At 44.9% G+C, this 15,911-nt stretch overlaps 1 protein-coding gene across 1 annotated transcript in view; it reads right to left on the reverse strand.

Moving 5' to 3' along the window:
* The window catches only part of arhgap32b (Rho GTPase activating protein 32b), a 103,257-nt gene that overhangs the window by 61,882 nt on the left and 25,464 nt on the right, over positions 1–15,911 (reverse strand). The window contains exons 2-3 of the mRNA XM_076101727.1: positions 12,227–12,555; positions 236–341 (exon numbers count right to left, since the gene is read on the reverse strand). Of these exons, the coding sequence (XP_075957842.1) occupies positions 236–341; positions 12,227–12,321 (201 nt within the window). The 5' untranslated portion in view covers positions 12,322–12,555. The remainder of the gene's footprint in view (positions 1–235; positions 342–12,226; positions 12,556–15,911) is intronic.

Raw genomic sequence — 15,911 nt, forward strand, 5'->3', positions numbered from 1 at the left:
ACATCCTGTGTTAAAGAGCAGCTCCCGACAATGTCGGGACCCGATTCTCTGGACAAGTTCATACGTATGAGCTTTAGCTGACCCGGGGGAAGAGCAGGACATTGATGAGCATACGCGGCAAGAAAATGTTTCTTATTCCGATGAATGCACTGTATGTATTCAAAACAGCGACTGTCCCACGTGTACAAATGTTTGTGTGTATGTAAAAGACAGACTGTGTGTGTGTGTGTCTCACCATGGCACTGATGGTCTCCTCCCAGTCAGGTCTCTCTCTGGGATGGATGTTAGCCAGTTCAGGCACAATATCGTCGTCCTCCAGGTGACGTCCAGGCCTCAGGCCCCTACAGCCAAAACACACACATGAATCTATTATTCTATTATCTATTATCTAGTATTTCACCGATTATTCTGTTAAACGTTCAGTCTAGAACGTGTCAAAAACGGGGAAGAATTGACCACCATTTCCCAGACCCCATTGCGACGTTTTGAAATTGCTTGTTTTGTCCAAACGACTGCCCAAAACTCAGGAGATATGAATTGCTTCATACAGAATGACTTGAACAAATGATCGATTATCAAAGTAGTAAAAGATTGAATTTCTTTCAATCGACCTACTTAGATTGACGCCTGAGCAAGTTGGATGTGTTTTTCAGCCAGTGAAATGGAGCCGTGATGAATAGTCAATAGACAGGAAGTTATCTTGGCTTTTTTTTCAAGCTTCCTTATTTCTCAAATGAGAGGATTTGCTGCTTTTCTCAGAGTTATTACTGTGAATGGAATATCTAAGGGATTCAGACTGCAGGTCAGATGAAATAAGAAATCTGAAGACATCCCGTTGGGGCTTCAGGAAGCTGCGTAAGTGTATTCATCACTATTGTTTGGACACCTTTTAGACGAAATAATGAAGCGATTACCAATGGAAGCGATGGTCAGTTGCAGCCTGTGTGAGTCCGCCATTCTGCCTGATGGTCTCACCACCTTTTTGGAGCTTAACATAAGAGTTGTAGATTCTGCGAGGGGGCATGTGTAGTGTGTCCGGAGGAGCACAATGTGGTCAGCATGCAGAGACCCAACTAAGGAAATGAAACCGGACAGAACTGAGATAGATCTGATGAAGGTATAATTGAATTAGCATTGCCTTCATAGAACAACTTGAAGAGGACGAGACGACTCTCTATGCAGACATCTCATCGACTTCAAAGAGGCTGAGAGGAGCGGAGAACGGGGATGGAAATGAAACAGATTTGCATAGTAGCAGTTTCCCAAATTTGACTCGTGACAAACTCACACACACACACACACACAATATTGAGGATGATTTTGAACCATCATCCTGAATGCAGTCGTGATGCTACATCTGCATGAGTCCAATAAAGTTGAGTAGACAAACGAGAACGAAGTGACTGCAGCAGCTGCAAGAAGACGGCGTCTATTGAACTCTGAAACAATGTCTCTGCGTTGACATGATTGGACTTAAGGGCCGGGGACTCTGAGTCAAGATGTGGGGAAGTTCAGTAATAAGCAATTCTCTGTACTCCCTCTTACTCGACTGCTCACTGATCTTACTTCATCATTTAGTCATATTATGACACTTTTCTCAGCTCAACAATTGAGTGTAATACTGTATCCAGTCGGGGTAGGGACCATCAAAACCTCTAGTCGATACCGTGCGTCCCAGCAGACTAATCTATGGTTCTGTGCCTGTCCAAATGAGCTTTTGTGCCATATTAAATATGTATTGTTAAATAATGAAAACTGAATTGCTTTCTGATACGACCAAAAGGGCTGATCTGAAGCCTCCGGAGGCTGCATCACACACGGGCTAGTAGCCGGGCCCAGGTGAATAAAGGGGTGTGTAACGGCCAGAGACATAAGCCTCAAAACGCCCCCGTTTAGGGGGAGAGCGCCCGCAAACATACGTCTACACTCACACACACGCACACACAGAGGGCCGAGGATACGTTGAGCACAGAGAGAGGCCTGTAAGAGTTGTCCAGCGGAGGAGGAAAACAGCACTCGTGGTGTCACCGGGACACGTTTTGTTAGAGATGACATGTGAAGGGGAAAGCTCTAAATGTGAGACCGAGGAAATATGCAGCTTATGACCACAATATGAGGGGGGGAATGATAAAATACCATTATTGTTATAATTACCGATTGCAAAAGACAGACACTAAGCTTTTGCCAAATGAATCCTCAATTATAGAATAACAGTAAACACAATAATAAAGTCAAAGCCCATTAAAAGGTAACATACTGCTCACAAATACCATGCCATCATTCTTATTATTGTAGTCCTGCCCACTGCACCAAATCTTGAACAAGGTACTGAACACACACACACACACACACACACACACACACACACACACACACACACACACACACACACACACACACACACACACACACACACACACACACACACACACACACACACACACACACACACACACACACACACTATATATACAGACTGACTCCCAATGGACCTTGTTAAAGCCAGTGAGGCTGAAAAAGATCACTGAGATTCTCTAGAAATGGAGCAGAAAGTCACCGTTTTGGGACACATAACGTCATTAACATCACCTTGACTAGAAATGACTCGACGGGAAGTCAGTGAGAAAATGAGTGAGAGCAAAGGAAGTACTACAACAGGAATGTACTGGGAGATACACATTCATCAATATTCTAAAACAAAAGGGAAATAATCTGTTCACTCTTTAGCTGATACTCCAATCAAAGTATCAAACACATGTCCCCTGTAGTCTTCAACCCAGATTCATCTACATGAATATCATTATCACGATATTCATCATTAACATGATGCAAAGCATCGGTTTCCTTTTCTTTGTCCAATCCTGGACGATAAGGATTAGCACTTACCAGTGGAAGCATAGGAGAATGGCAGTGATGGGTAGAAAGAGGCTCAACACCAAATTCAGAGCATATCAAGTGCCTCCAAATGGCTCTCAACATGGCGATTGCAGAGTCGATGTCTAGCAGCTAAGGGTGCTAACAGTGCTAACAGGGCAAATAACAGCAACAGTGCAGAGAGAGTTAACACCTCCGCAACAACATCGTTCATCGGCTCAGCATCACCCGTGTTGAGAGACAATTCAAATGCTCTAATCTCGTACTTAAGTACAGACCGACTTACAGCTTCATGTGAATGAAAATGTGAAATATCGCAAAAAAGTTCACTTAGGCGGAAAATGATCGATAACAACAAAATGGAAACGAAAATGAAAAGCTACGGTGTTAAGCAATGTAGAATCACTGTCTAGTGCTAAGTGATGAGAAACAACTTGTGACCCACAGCCACAATGACCCTAATGACATGCAGTAAGCACCACCAACCAGGGAAGGCTTGAGAAGTAATGAGACCGTGTGAGGCACTTTCAGACGCCAGAGATAAAGGCCAAATCTCTGCACTCGCCAAGAAGCACCTTCTCCTTTCAGAAGTGCGGTGCATTCCCTGCATTCCTCGGTGAGGAGGCATGTAAGGAGAAAGGAACGGCTCCTTCCAGCATCTGCTCCAAACACTCAACAACCTGGCTGACAGAAAACCTTGCTGTAACTTTGTGTTCAGCAGCACTTTGGCCTGCTGTCCGCCTTACCCTCTCCCCTTCTACAAATCTATATAAGACGAACAACTGAGGGCGGACGCAGACTTTCTAAGCTCCTAGCCTGCTGAGTCAAATGCTTCTCTCTCCAACTCTGGAAGAAACAAGATAGAGAACCTTCCATTTAAAACAATTCTCCAAACTTTTCCAACCTCTCAATTTTGGTGAATAAAAGCAAAATGAAAGCCATGAAACTCTCCCCTTCAGACATCACTTGCTCGTGTCTCTGCTATTAGGCTGCCACGCCACTGAATGCCTGACTCAACATACGCTCACAACCTTAAACGGAAATCATGTGGGTTTTATGTAGCGATATTTCATCAGCGTTGCCGCAGCCGGTGAGGCACAAGATGTCTCACTCACATAGAACCAACAGGTTTGAGGGTGGGCGAGAGATAAAGGCTAAAAAGCTGCCATACCACAGTCACCGGAGCAACTTGATCACTCTCAAAAGGAAAATGCTACACCAAAGCACTTTAGACAGAGCCAGACTAGCTGCTTCTCCATGCTTCCAGTCTTTATGCAATGCTAAATTAACTGGCTGCTCGTTGTAGCTTCATATGTCGTAGACAGATATGGGGGTGGTATTGATTTTCACGTCCAACTCTGAGCAAGACAGCGAATAAGTGTATTTTAGGTACTTTTCATGAGGTACTTGTTTGCTATACTCTTTTGAATGGTTGGTCTCTTGGGAGATATATATATATATATATATATATATATATATATACATACATACATACATATATATACATACATACATACATACACACACACACACACACTGGGGTCGCAGTGGCAGCAGGCTAGAAAGGTAGTCCAGACGTCCCCCTTATAAACAACATATTCTAGTTCCTCCTGGAGATCCCGAGTCGTTCCTAATCCAAATGAGATATATGATCTCTTCAGGTCTCGAGTTAGACAGGAGCTTTTCAGGTTTCTGTTGAGGCATTCTGATCATATGCCTCCACGGGCTCCTTTCAATGCTAAGGAGCAGCGGGTCTTCTGTTAGCGCCCTCCGGATGTTACAGCTCCCTCACCCCGTCTCTAAAGGCCCTCACACACCACTGTCTGCCAAAATCGGGCTGCCGGTGAGCATCTGTGGCCCTAGTCTTTGCAGTGTGTCCTGCACCGTTGGTGCTAATCTGCCCTCGTTGGTGGATTTTTTTTTTTTAGCATGATGAATTGACAGCGGAGACGTCGGTGAGAGCAATCACTGTGATAAGCTGTTCAGCTTCAGTGAATCAGTTTTATTGTAGTCATATAAATGTGATTTTTTTTGTTTGCATAAAGACTTTTGACGTGCCGCACCACCTGTCCATCTCACGCTCGATTTTACCCTCCTTCCTGAACAAGACACCAAGATACTTACTCCTTTACTTTGGGCAGCGAGTCACTTCAAACCCAGAGGGAGCAATCCACCGATTTCAAGCAGAGGACCTGGCCTCAGACTTGGAGATGGCGACTATCATTCCCACGGCTTCACACTCGACCGCAAAACCACACCAGTGCGTGCCGGAGGTCACAGTCCGATGAAGGCCACAGAACCACATCATCTGTAAAAGAGCAGCGAAGCAATTCTGAGGTTCCCAAACCGGACGCTCTCCTTCCCTCCGGCTGCACCTTTAGATCTTGTCCAGTAAGATCATGAACAGAGTCGGAGACACCGAACAACCCCGTTGGAGCCCAACACTCACTGAAAACATGTGACTTTGTGCTGACGATACGGACACAGCTCTCACTCTGCTGAGGACCGGATGGCTTGTAGCAACGGGCTCAGGCACCCCAAAGTCCTGCAGTAGCATCCACAGGTGACCCCAGAGGACACGGTCGATAGCCTTCTCCATGTCCATGAAGCACATGTAGACTGGACGGGCAAACTCCCATGACCCCCACCCATGCCAGTCCCATCTATACATACCTTTTACTGGTTGGCAACTGAGCTTCCTAAGTCCTTTCAATCCCTAGTCGGGTTGATAATGCATTAGTAAAATGTGTGTGCGTTACTGTTGACAGAGCCTTGATCTAACAGCTGCAGACAAAGAATGAGTCCAGAATGGCAGCTGAAAGCGAATAAGATCATAGACAGTCGTGTTAGAAGCTTTTACTTGGAACTGACAGTTGAAACCTAATAAACAGCACAAATCTATCTGGGATGCAAGAAATGAATAAAAGCAGCCAAAGCCAGGCAACAAGTGCTGCCAATTTGGAGGGCTGTGATCAATGTTTATAAGAGCAACTCTAAAGAGCATAGCATGTTTTCTGTACTGGACTGAACACACGTGGCTACATGCCACTTTTAGAACTGCCAATAATACCCTCCAGAGGATATCATGGCACTGGTCTGACCAAAGAGATACTCAATGCGCCTTATGTTCTGCTCTACAAGAATGAAATGTGTTTTGGTTTTGTTCAGATTGTGTTTTGTAGTCAATAACTTATCCACCAGGAATACACTACTGAAAGACTCTCTCGCTCGTTGAATTTGCGGTTTGAATAATGAAGTCATTCAAATTTTCAAGTGTGACTCTTCTCAAATAAATCATTTGTTAACCTGCATGCCAATTCAACAATGGTCAGCATGAATCTGAAAAAAATCTGCAGTGCATGACAAGATGTTTGATGTTTGACTTGCTCGATAAGACAAACGTATCACGGAACGGAAAAAGTAGGCCTCAAATTTGGAAGTTGGAAAAAGTAAAAAATGTAAAATGTTATTCTTCATTTCTCCCCTCCCCCGCAAACAAATACTAAAAATAAAAGACAGTTGGTTGCCTTCTTGGAGTTATACTATTACTTGAACACAAACAGATCCAGGCCAAGCTATCCAATATCATAAGAATGACCAGTAGAACTTATTTTAGGGTGCATGTTGCTGTAACAGAGCTTCTGCCTGCTGCCTCTGGCTGAAGCTATGGTTTGCAGATTTGTCGAGGGTGACATTCAAGCTTTGTTTCAAGACATTCGATCAGTGATGGACTGGGCAGGGAATTAAGTCAAGCTCAGGGTTGAATTTGAATACTTTAGTTTTAGAAAGGTAAAGTTAAGACTTTTAAAGTCCTTTAAGACTACATAGAATGCAATTAAGACCCATTTCATGAGCATACCAGTCAGAGTGTGAAATTATGATGGAAAACTAGTAGAAAAGATATATTATTAAAATGTACTGCTATTTATCATAACACTTTGTAGTTGCCAGCTGTATACCAATAATTCCTAATGTTATAACTAATTAAATCAATGCAACCCGGATAAGAAGAAGAAAATGGTTGGATGTATGAACCAGTCTATAGTACTGAACAATTAGTCGTAAATACAAAATCACAATTTAAGAGTGTCAATTTTCAAATTAAAATAGCTGATATTTGAATTAAACTTTAATTAAGTGCCTTAACAAGTTGTATGGGTCAACCACTGATTTCTTCAGCTCTGTCACCGATACATTTACTGTAGCTTGCCTAATTAAAGCTACTTCTGTGAAACAACATAAAAGAAACCGTGGCTGTTATTTGCATGTCAGAAATGCCACATTTTCAGAGTTGGCCGTGTTTCTGCTGGTCATCTGTTTTTTTACATAAACAATCTCAGCAATCGCCTCACGTCCGTGGCTGACAGCTGGCTCTGCAGTTGTCAAGTGTAAGAAAGGAACAGAGTTAAAGCACATGGTACCATTGTTCTCATCAAATAGAACCCGATACTGAACGGAGACCTCAAGGATTCAGGGCTGTGAAGCAGTCCGTCCCGTCAGTCTGGGGAGCTAGCGTTAGCTTACACAGCTACAGAGTATCTTTTAGATCTCATGATTATATTTGAATATTATCGAGTAATGTACATTATAAAAGTGGTAACTCAAATCAAGCAATCTGATTGGTTGATACCGTGATATAATACCCACACACCACCACTGCTATGACGTCTACTTCATTTGCACCTTTAGTATCACAATACGGTGAATGAATAAAAGGTTACACTGGTTGCTTAGCAACAGGGTCACGGGCGCTTCACTTCAGCCAATAAGGAACAGGCTACAGGTCAGCTGCTACAACATGGAAACATCGAAGGTTAACTTCTATGGAGGAGTGGATCCACAGAAAAACAAATCTTTGTTAAGAGAAGGTTCCACAATGATGACCAGAATATGCAAACAAGCAGGACCGCAGCAGAAACACACCATCCACTGCCTGATGGTTATGGCCGTAAGTGTCCACAAGTGTGAAACCTCTCTCCAGAGCTATCGACAACCAGGCGGCAACCTCCGGTTCTACAGAGTGAAGCCAGTGCAGAAGTGCTTTAAACTTGCATTCTCTCAACTGACCAGCAGTGAAAAAAGAAGTCTGGTTGTACAGAAGTCTGTGAGAAAATGACTCTACTTCTCTCTTGATTTATTACCTCAGTAAACATTGTAAACATGAGTTTATGGTCTCAATCTCTAGTTTCAAGTCTTCTTCAATACAGCATGATGTTCATTTAGTAAATGATGGTCCATTTAGAGTCAAACAGACCATAAAGCAGGGTATGCTTCAGGGCGGGGCTACTGTGATTGACAGAGCGGTATACAAATACGGTCACTTCCGTTTATTGGTTGCAAAAAAAAAAGCCGCAACGGCTAAATCGCTGAATTTGAGGCTTCATAACGGCGGTCCACAAACCAATGGGTGACATCACGGTGACTACGTCCACTTCTCATATACAGTCTATGTCGGCAAACCAAAACTCAGGGAGCAACACCTCACCAAGCCAAACTAGGCTTGGGGGGTATTACATTAATAATACAGCATTCTAGGGTATTTATTAATCCGACGTTATGATATTAAATACTGTCATAAATACAGACGCTCCACTATATAAAATGCTGTATTGATCTGATGCATTGTAGAGCAGAGCACACGCCACCACAGGCCAGTTTCTATGGCGTAACAGGTAGCGGAGCTCAGAAAGATGGTGACCGTTTTGGGTTTCGTCTTCATCAAATGATAAAACAGTTAACAGCCGCTTGATTTCATTGTCTGCCACCGCGACCCACATGTCATCTCAGTTCGGTACGGTTGGTATCCGCCGTGTGCAGCGTAACAGTGTGCGTTTACATGACTAGCAGTATCTTAACAAATCTAAACTAAATTGGTCAATTTTTCAGGTAGACTTCAATATTTTGGGACATCCTCAACAACAAGCACCCATATCATATCATCTGATGTGATCATGTCAGAAAATCTGAAAATCCCACCCCAGTGAACAGGTTGACAGAGTCTGAGTAAATCAGATAGGACTCATTACAGTGCCGAGTTCATTGTAGCCCGTCCTGAGTAAATAATAGAGACTCAGGGCTAACGCAGACCCTGCACACGTTTCATTTTCACTGTGAAGGAGAAGCCTCGGAAAGCAACACGCAGCAATAAATACGGAGGGAAGCAGCACGGGGAGAAAGCGCATGGGATTCCAACCTTACGCATTATCTGGATGTCGTCCATTGGCTGGAAGTCTCTCCAGTCGGCCAAAAGTTTAGCTCCCATCCCACTGAGGCACTTCATCTGTCCTGCATACGGCATCGCAGACAAGACGTCTATTGTTTATCTCTTCTTGCTTCCATTGGGTTCTGCCATCCAGATATTTACACCATCATCTTATACTGCCCGAGCAATATGATGTGGAGTACGGTGGTGTTCCACTTTAAGTCAGCACTACAGCCAGCCATGCTAAACTAAAATATTCCCCAATGTCTCTATAAATATTCCTCTGCTGTTGATACAAATTTACAGAAATATCTGAACGTTTCCATGGTCGCTGGGTTTGAACAGAACATGGAAGCGCAGCCCAATTTCGCTCTACATGCTACAAAAACTATGATACATTAACCTCCTTTAAAAGCTCTGACATTCAAACCGGTGACTTTGAAATGTTTCCCTGTTCCACTACGTGTTAGCAGAATCTGTAGAGCTCAAAGTGACAATGAACAACTAGTACTATACTGATGTGTACAAGATTGGAAGTATTTTTTTCCGTCTCAACATAGCGACGGCTGACTAGCAAATAAGGCCGTAAACATTGCTTACGACAGCAGAAATACTGACTGAGCTAACTGCTGCACTTCACACAACGTTGTCGGTTGAGACGGCGTTATCGGCTGTAACCGCCGTATGAGAGCAGTGCAGAGTGGACGTGTACTAAATTCACGTGCAGTCGGCCCGGCTATGAAAACAAAGCTCAGAGCAGCTTGAATAACAACACACAGTCTGTAGATAACAGTCATCGTAGTCATCGTCATGTCACCCATTGGTTTGTGGACTGTCATTTTGAAGCCTCGAGTTCAGAGATTTTGCCGTCGCCATGTTGGTTTTTGTGCAGCCAATAAACTGAAGTTACCATATTTGAAATGCAGAGGAGTGACGTAGACGCCGTATACGGTTCTGGTAGCGGCAGCGACCTGTCAATCACAGTAAGCCCGCCCTAAAGCATACCCTGCTTTATGGTCTGTTTGACTCTAAATGGACCATCATTTACTAAATGAACATCATGCTGTATTGAAGAACACTTGAAACTAGAGATTGAGACCATAAACTCATGTTTACAATGTTTAAAGTAGAGTCTTTCTCATAGACTTCCATACAATCGGATTTATTTTTGCAACCAGAGGAGTCGCCCCCTGAACACACACAGAGGGAAAGTGACTTCACTCTCTGCTCAGGTAGAAATTGATCCACTCTCTGTCTTTACATAGATAATAGTTGTTTGATGCTATATCGATTTTCTGAATATGAAATGCAGCACCTTTAAATCGACTGCCTGCTCAAGCACATGGAATGCTACACCCCTGGCAGCCTGTACTGCTCTGTGGTCCGCTCATCCGTCTGACTGGATAGAGGAATCACAAACAGTTTAACAGCATTTTCACTCTCTTTCTCTGCGTCACCACCTGGGGGGCCTAGTTTTCCCAAATCTGGCCCCCTCAGTCCTGGCTGCAGATGCTCTGATCGGTTCCTGTCCCCCAGGACTCACCGGACAACTTTAATAATGCACTGCCCCCCCCCCGATAAAATAAATACTCCGCTGCAATGGTCAACAGACTGAGCACTCGCACACACGCCCTCGCATATATTGTACGTGACATCATCTAGAATGATGTTAGTAGAAGAAGAACATCTCTTTCCCCTTCTCCTCTCTCTTTTCTTCTTTTCACTCACACACCCAGTAGTAACGTTGGACCGCTGTCTAATGTATGCTAAGCTGCTGCTGCCATGGTAACCCCAGTGCAGGATTTAGACCCAGTTCAGGACTGGAGGGGGGTACAAGTGAAGTGCTGAGCAGCCTTAACTGTAATCCCCCCCCCTCAATCAACCTCCAAAACAGATAACTTACAGCAGCAAACATTTGCAAAAATAAAAACACAGACAGATGCACACACATGTGCAGCCAGTGACGCACACACTAATCCAGCGGTGGGAATAAACCCACATCATGCTGCCTTAGCAATAACGCTGGGGAGGGAAGCTACAGGCTACCTGGTGGAGTGACATGGGAACAGATGTAAGGCTAGAAGTATATTTCTGTGGATCTCAGAGAAGGCTGGTGGAGTCAGCATGCGAGCAGTGACTAACAGAAATAGTAAAGAAATGATTAAATGAGTCACAGCCTTAATTTCCATCTCGGCTTGCTCAGTGTGTCATAGGAGATCCCCGGGACGTGTTGGGAGATTAGTTTGGCCGAGAGTGTAACAACTGAGATTGATTTGATGAGTGATCCTCCCAACAGCACCTGTTGGTCAATGAGAGAGCTGAAGCGCCGAGAAGCCCCCCCCCCCCATCACCCTGACGGCAAAGAGAAACGTCTGTTTGTTGTGTGTGCGTTTGTATCGCATGCACGTGTGACTGCTATGTTTGTCCTAAAACATCCCTGGGAGGCGAGTCCATGTGTGTGAATGCTTGAGGGTGTGTGTGTGTGTGCGATGACAGTGCACGGGTGTGTGGGTGTGGGTGTACAGCTGTAGCGATGACGTAACTGGCTGAAAGCTGATCCATTTGGCCTGTCGGTGGAGGCGGTGGTTCTTGGATTGGCTCATCCGTCAGTATCGGGAATCTCAATGAGGGATTTTCAGCGGTGGCTAGTCGTCGCCCCAGTAGCTATGGGCTGATGGGGGTTAAATAGAGGGTGGGGTGGTGACTGTGCAAACTCACCCTATCGGCTGAGCTACGGGCCCCACCCCCCCTCCTCTCCCCACTGCATGCGCATACCCTGGTGTCATTTCTCCTTGAGGCATGGAGGAGGCCAAACCAGTTTCTCCAACTGTCAAAAACTGAGCGTTTTTTTCCCATACAGCGAGAGTAATGACACAGAGGAAGACACACACATGCACACAGAGCATAATAGGATAGACACACACACACACACACACACACACACACACAGACACACATACATACATTCACACACTCTCCATAGCCCCCCTACTCTGACTATAAACAAACTAGCATGCTCACCAAAACTACAACCTGAGGTGTGGTTCTTCTTTCCACAGACACACACTCTTCCTCCTCGCCTTACTCTGACGGAGGACGGGCCCGTCTGTCCCCTCGAGGGTGCGCGTCGGCCTCGTTCCTCGCTCTTACCTGTCCAAGATGTCATGGCCGGACGTGGCTGTGGCTCCCAGCAGTCCTAGCGCTGCACTCCCCACCGCTGCGGCAGCCCCGCTGCCTGCCTCCATGATACTGACTCACTGCAATGAGCAGCCTGCCAGAGGAGCAGAGAGAGGGAGGGAGGGGGAGGGAAGGGAGGGGAGGGGAGGATGTGAAGAGGTAGATCAGGAGGGAGAAATACAAATGAGATTTAAGAAATCACATGTAGAGACAAGAGAGGGAGGATGACGGAGGAGGAAAAAAAGTGGGGAATAATGAGAGGGGAGGAAGGACTGTGGTAAAGAGGAAAAGGAACGGGAAGACTGGCATGGGAGAAGGATGAGAGGGCAGGGAGGAAGAAAAAAAAAAATCATTAATTGTGTGTGTAGTCTATCGATCAAATAAGTCATGCTGATGGAGCTTTGCAAAGCAGGATTTCACTTCGGTGTTAACACATGGAGATTCTGGCATGCACGGCGCTCTGTGATTAACAGTCAGACACCAACATTGGCCGCCCTGATATCCTCCGGTCTCTATTTCAACCCAAAACATCAATGGTTTAAACTTTTGTTTGTCTCAAACCAATCCCTTGTTTTATGAAAAATGCCATTTTCTCCATCTCATATAGAAGCAGCACTGTATCTAGACCATGTAGATAAGAAGTGGACGTAGTCATCGGGACGTCACCCATTGGTTTGTGGACTGCTGTTTTGAAGCCTCGAGTTCTGAGATTTTGCCGTCAACATCTTGGATTACAGCCGTGGCCATGTTGGTTTCTTGCACCCGATAAAGGGAAGTTACCATATTTGGAATGTGGAGGAGTGACATAGAGACGTCGTATATGGTTCTGGTAGCAGCAGAGACCTGTCAATCACAGTAAGCCCGCCCTAAAGCATCCCCTGCTTTATGGTCTGTTTGACTCTAAATGGACCATAAGTTACTAAATGAACATCATGCTGTATTGAAGAAGACTTGAAACTAGAGATTGAGACCATAAACTCATGTTTACAATGTTTACTAAGGTAATACATCAAGAGAGAAGTAGAGTCATTTTCTCACAGACTTCTATTTGCAACCAGAGGAGTCGCCCCCTGCTGGTCAGTAGAGAGAATGCAAGTTTGAAGACACTTCCACAGTTGCTTCACTCAGCAGAACCGGAGGTTGCCACCTGGTCCAGACATTCACTGACTTATGGACAGCTTTCACCCCAAGAAGAACAGCTCAATGCTGGTTTCAATCATAACTGTCCATTCGAGATGAATAGATTAAAACACAATCACACATCCAGAAACCAGAAGCTTGTTATGCAATAGCAAGCTTACTGTAAGATTTCTGCAAACACAAGAGACTTTGGAAACGCTCTGACTAACATAAGGCACTATTACAGAATAGCTTCCTCCTGCAAATTAAAGTTATACCGGCAGTAAGACAGTGGACCTTGTCCCAGTACTGGAAAGGCATTTTATTTATCCCCAGGGGGAACAGCAGCCGTACACGAATGAAACGCACGGTATGAAGAATAACGCAGCAACAAATGTCAAACACAAGTACTAACACAAACATATAAGAACTATGAGCGTGCATACGAGCTGCAGTAGGTAGAATTAAGTAAAAAGATGTATTGCACTGTGCCAGAAGTTAGACGGCTTGTAATTGCAATGTAATTGTAAGTCCGGTTAGCGAGTCCAGTAAGACCTCTGGGCCTCCTAGTGCGTTAATGTCCACACTGTGAGTGGGAGACTGGGGGTGAGTTGAACAGTTTGATGGCCACTGGAAGAAGTAACCCCATGTGTTTAAATAGGTTTGTAAACAGTTTTTTTCCCATGACTACAAGAAGACGATGAGGAGACAGCACCAACTTCTATACAATCTGACTTCTTTTTGCAACCGGAGGAGTCGCCCCCTGACTATCAACCGTGCTCATCTCCTACCCACTGAATCATCAAGAGTACTCATAATCACAGCAGAGAACGCCCTGCCGTGTATTATTGCTATAATACAACCCACCACATGACGACCTCCCATTGAAATACAACGTCATCGGCCAACGAAAATAGACAACAGGAGCATCGCGGGAACGACTCATCGGAAACAGGGGAGGATGGAAAAGTCCATCCAGCCCGTTTCTGTGTGGCGGTGAATGGCTGTGCACTGTGAATCCCTGGAGGATGACGCCGAGAGGAGAGAGACAGAGGGGAGGTGGGAGGGGGGCTGGAGCGTGGGAGGAGAGGATCCTCACAAGACACACTGAAGCAGCTGCTTCTACATCTGACAAAGACTTGCTCGGCATACGTAACTCCTGGGGGCTCTCTGTTACATATAACATATACTATCTATAATAATAGACGTAGAAATAAGTGGATCACAAATACTAAAAGACAGATTTGCTTTCATTTAACTGGAACAGGAAGTCATCTAAAATGCTGAAGTTAATTTACATCTTTAAGAAAGTTTTTCATTCCGAGCGATTCAGCGAGCTTCGTTCTAAAAATAACGGTATGAATGGTGAGCGAATAAGCCGCCCTCTGGACCAATCAGAAACTAATGCGCCACCTTGTTTTCACCTGTGATCGTCCATGGAATAAGAACGCATCCGGACGGCCCGGCTGCCTGCGAGTCTGGGTGGAAAGAGGATCAAGTTCTGAGGGTCTGTAGGCACTCATGGAGTTCAACCATCTAACCAAACAGACACAGTATGGACCAGACAGCTACGGTGCATGGCGATATCGACTGCTATGAGCACACTGAGTGGTGTGATGTGAGCGTGAAGGCAGGGTGAGCTGTGGACGCGCTGGTCACATGTTGAAATTCATCTCTTGTCCCGGGCTACTGTAAAGCACAGCTCTTAAATCACTGTAAACAGCTCCCAAGTCACACAGCAAGGACGTGAGCTCGGCCCATCTGACATTAAGCCAGTGCTTTCGGGTGGAAGCGCCTGCATGCATATGCCGTGGGCGTGGCGATACGCATCTCTTTTGTTATTGTGCGCGGAGGGAAACGAGTGTGTAAAAAAGAGGAGGCGAGTTTGTGTATGCCAGGCAGGCAGGGCAGAGCTTCCCACAAATACCTGATGCAGCAGAAAACCCATAAAATGGCCGACCTTGAGAGAGGACAGAGCCCGGGCTCTGAGGAGATTAAAAATCAAGACCGAGTAGTTTCTGCACAGTCGAGATCCTTCATTCTCATCAGTACCTGGTGATAAAGTCATCCTCATTAGAATCCAAGATTGTGTCTCATCACAGGTTTGAGCCAGGAAATGTTAAACGTAGGAGTGTATGACGCGGCAATTATGACTTTATTAAAGCCAGTAACGTCTGTAGCCACGTTTCCATCCAAATGCGTCTGCAAAAGAACATGCGAATGAATGCTTGTTTCCGTTTACTACCGTTATGATTATTAAAGGATGGTTGGTGGAGTCGGAGAACCAGAAGAAGAGAGCGCAACCAAAAGAGTGCATAAATGTTGTGTTTGTTTCAGGTACGGATGTTACGTCACATCTGTGTGGAGCGATTCTTCCCCACAGTGAAAACAAGACGAAAACTAAGGAAAACTTGAATTATATATTTCTTCACAACAAAAACTGTATGCTTCTCTACCGAGGATTATTTAGCTGCTGCACTAATGAGTAGGGATAGAGGTCATATAGGTCATGTCATGTGTTGATAACGAGATATATCCC

Source organism: Anarhichas minor, unplaced genomic scaffold (genome assembly GCF_050575085.1).
Source record: "Anarhichas minor isolate MPS153535 unplaced genomic scaffold, ASM5057508v1 ptg000027l, whole genome shotgun sequence".
NCBI classification, from domain to species: Eukaryota; Metazoa; Chordata; class Actinopteri; order Perciformes; family Anarhichadidae; genus Anarhichas; species Anarhichas minor.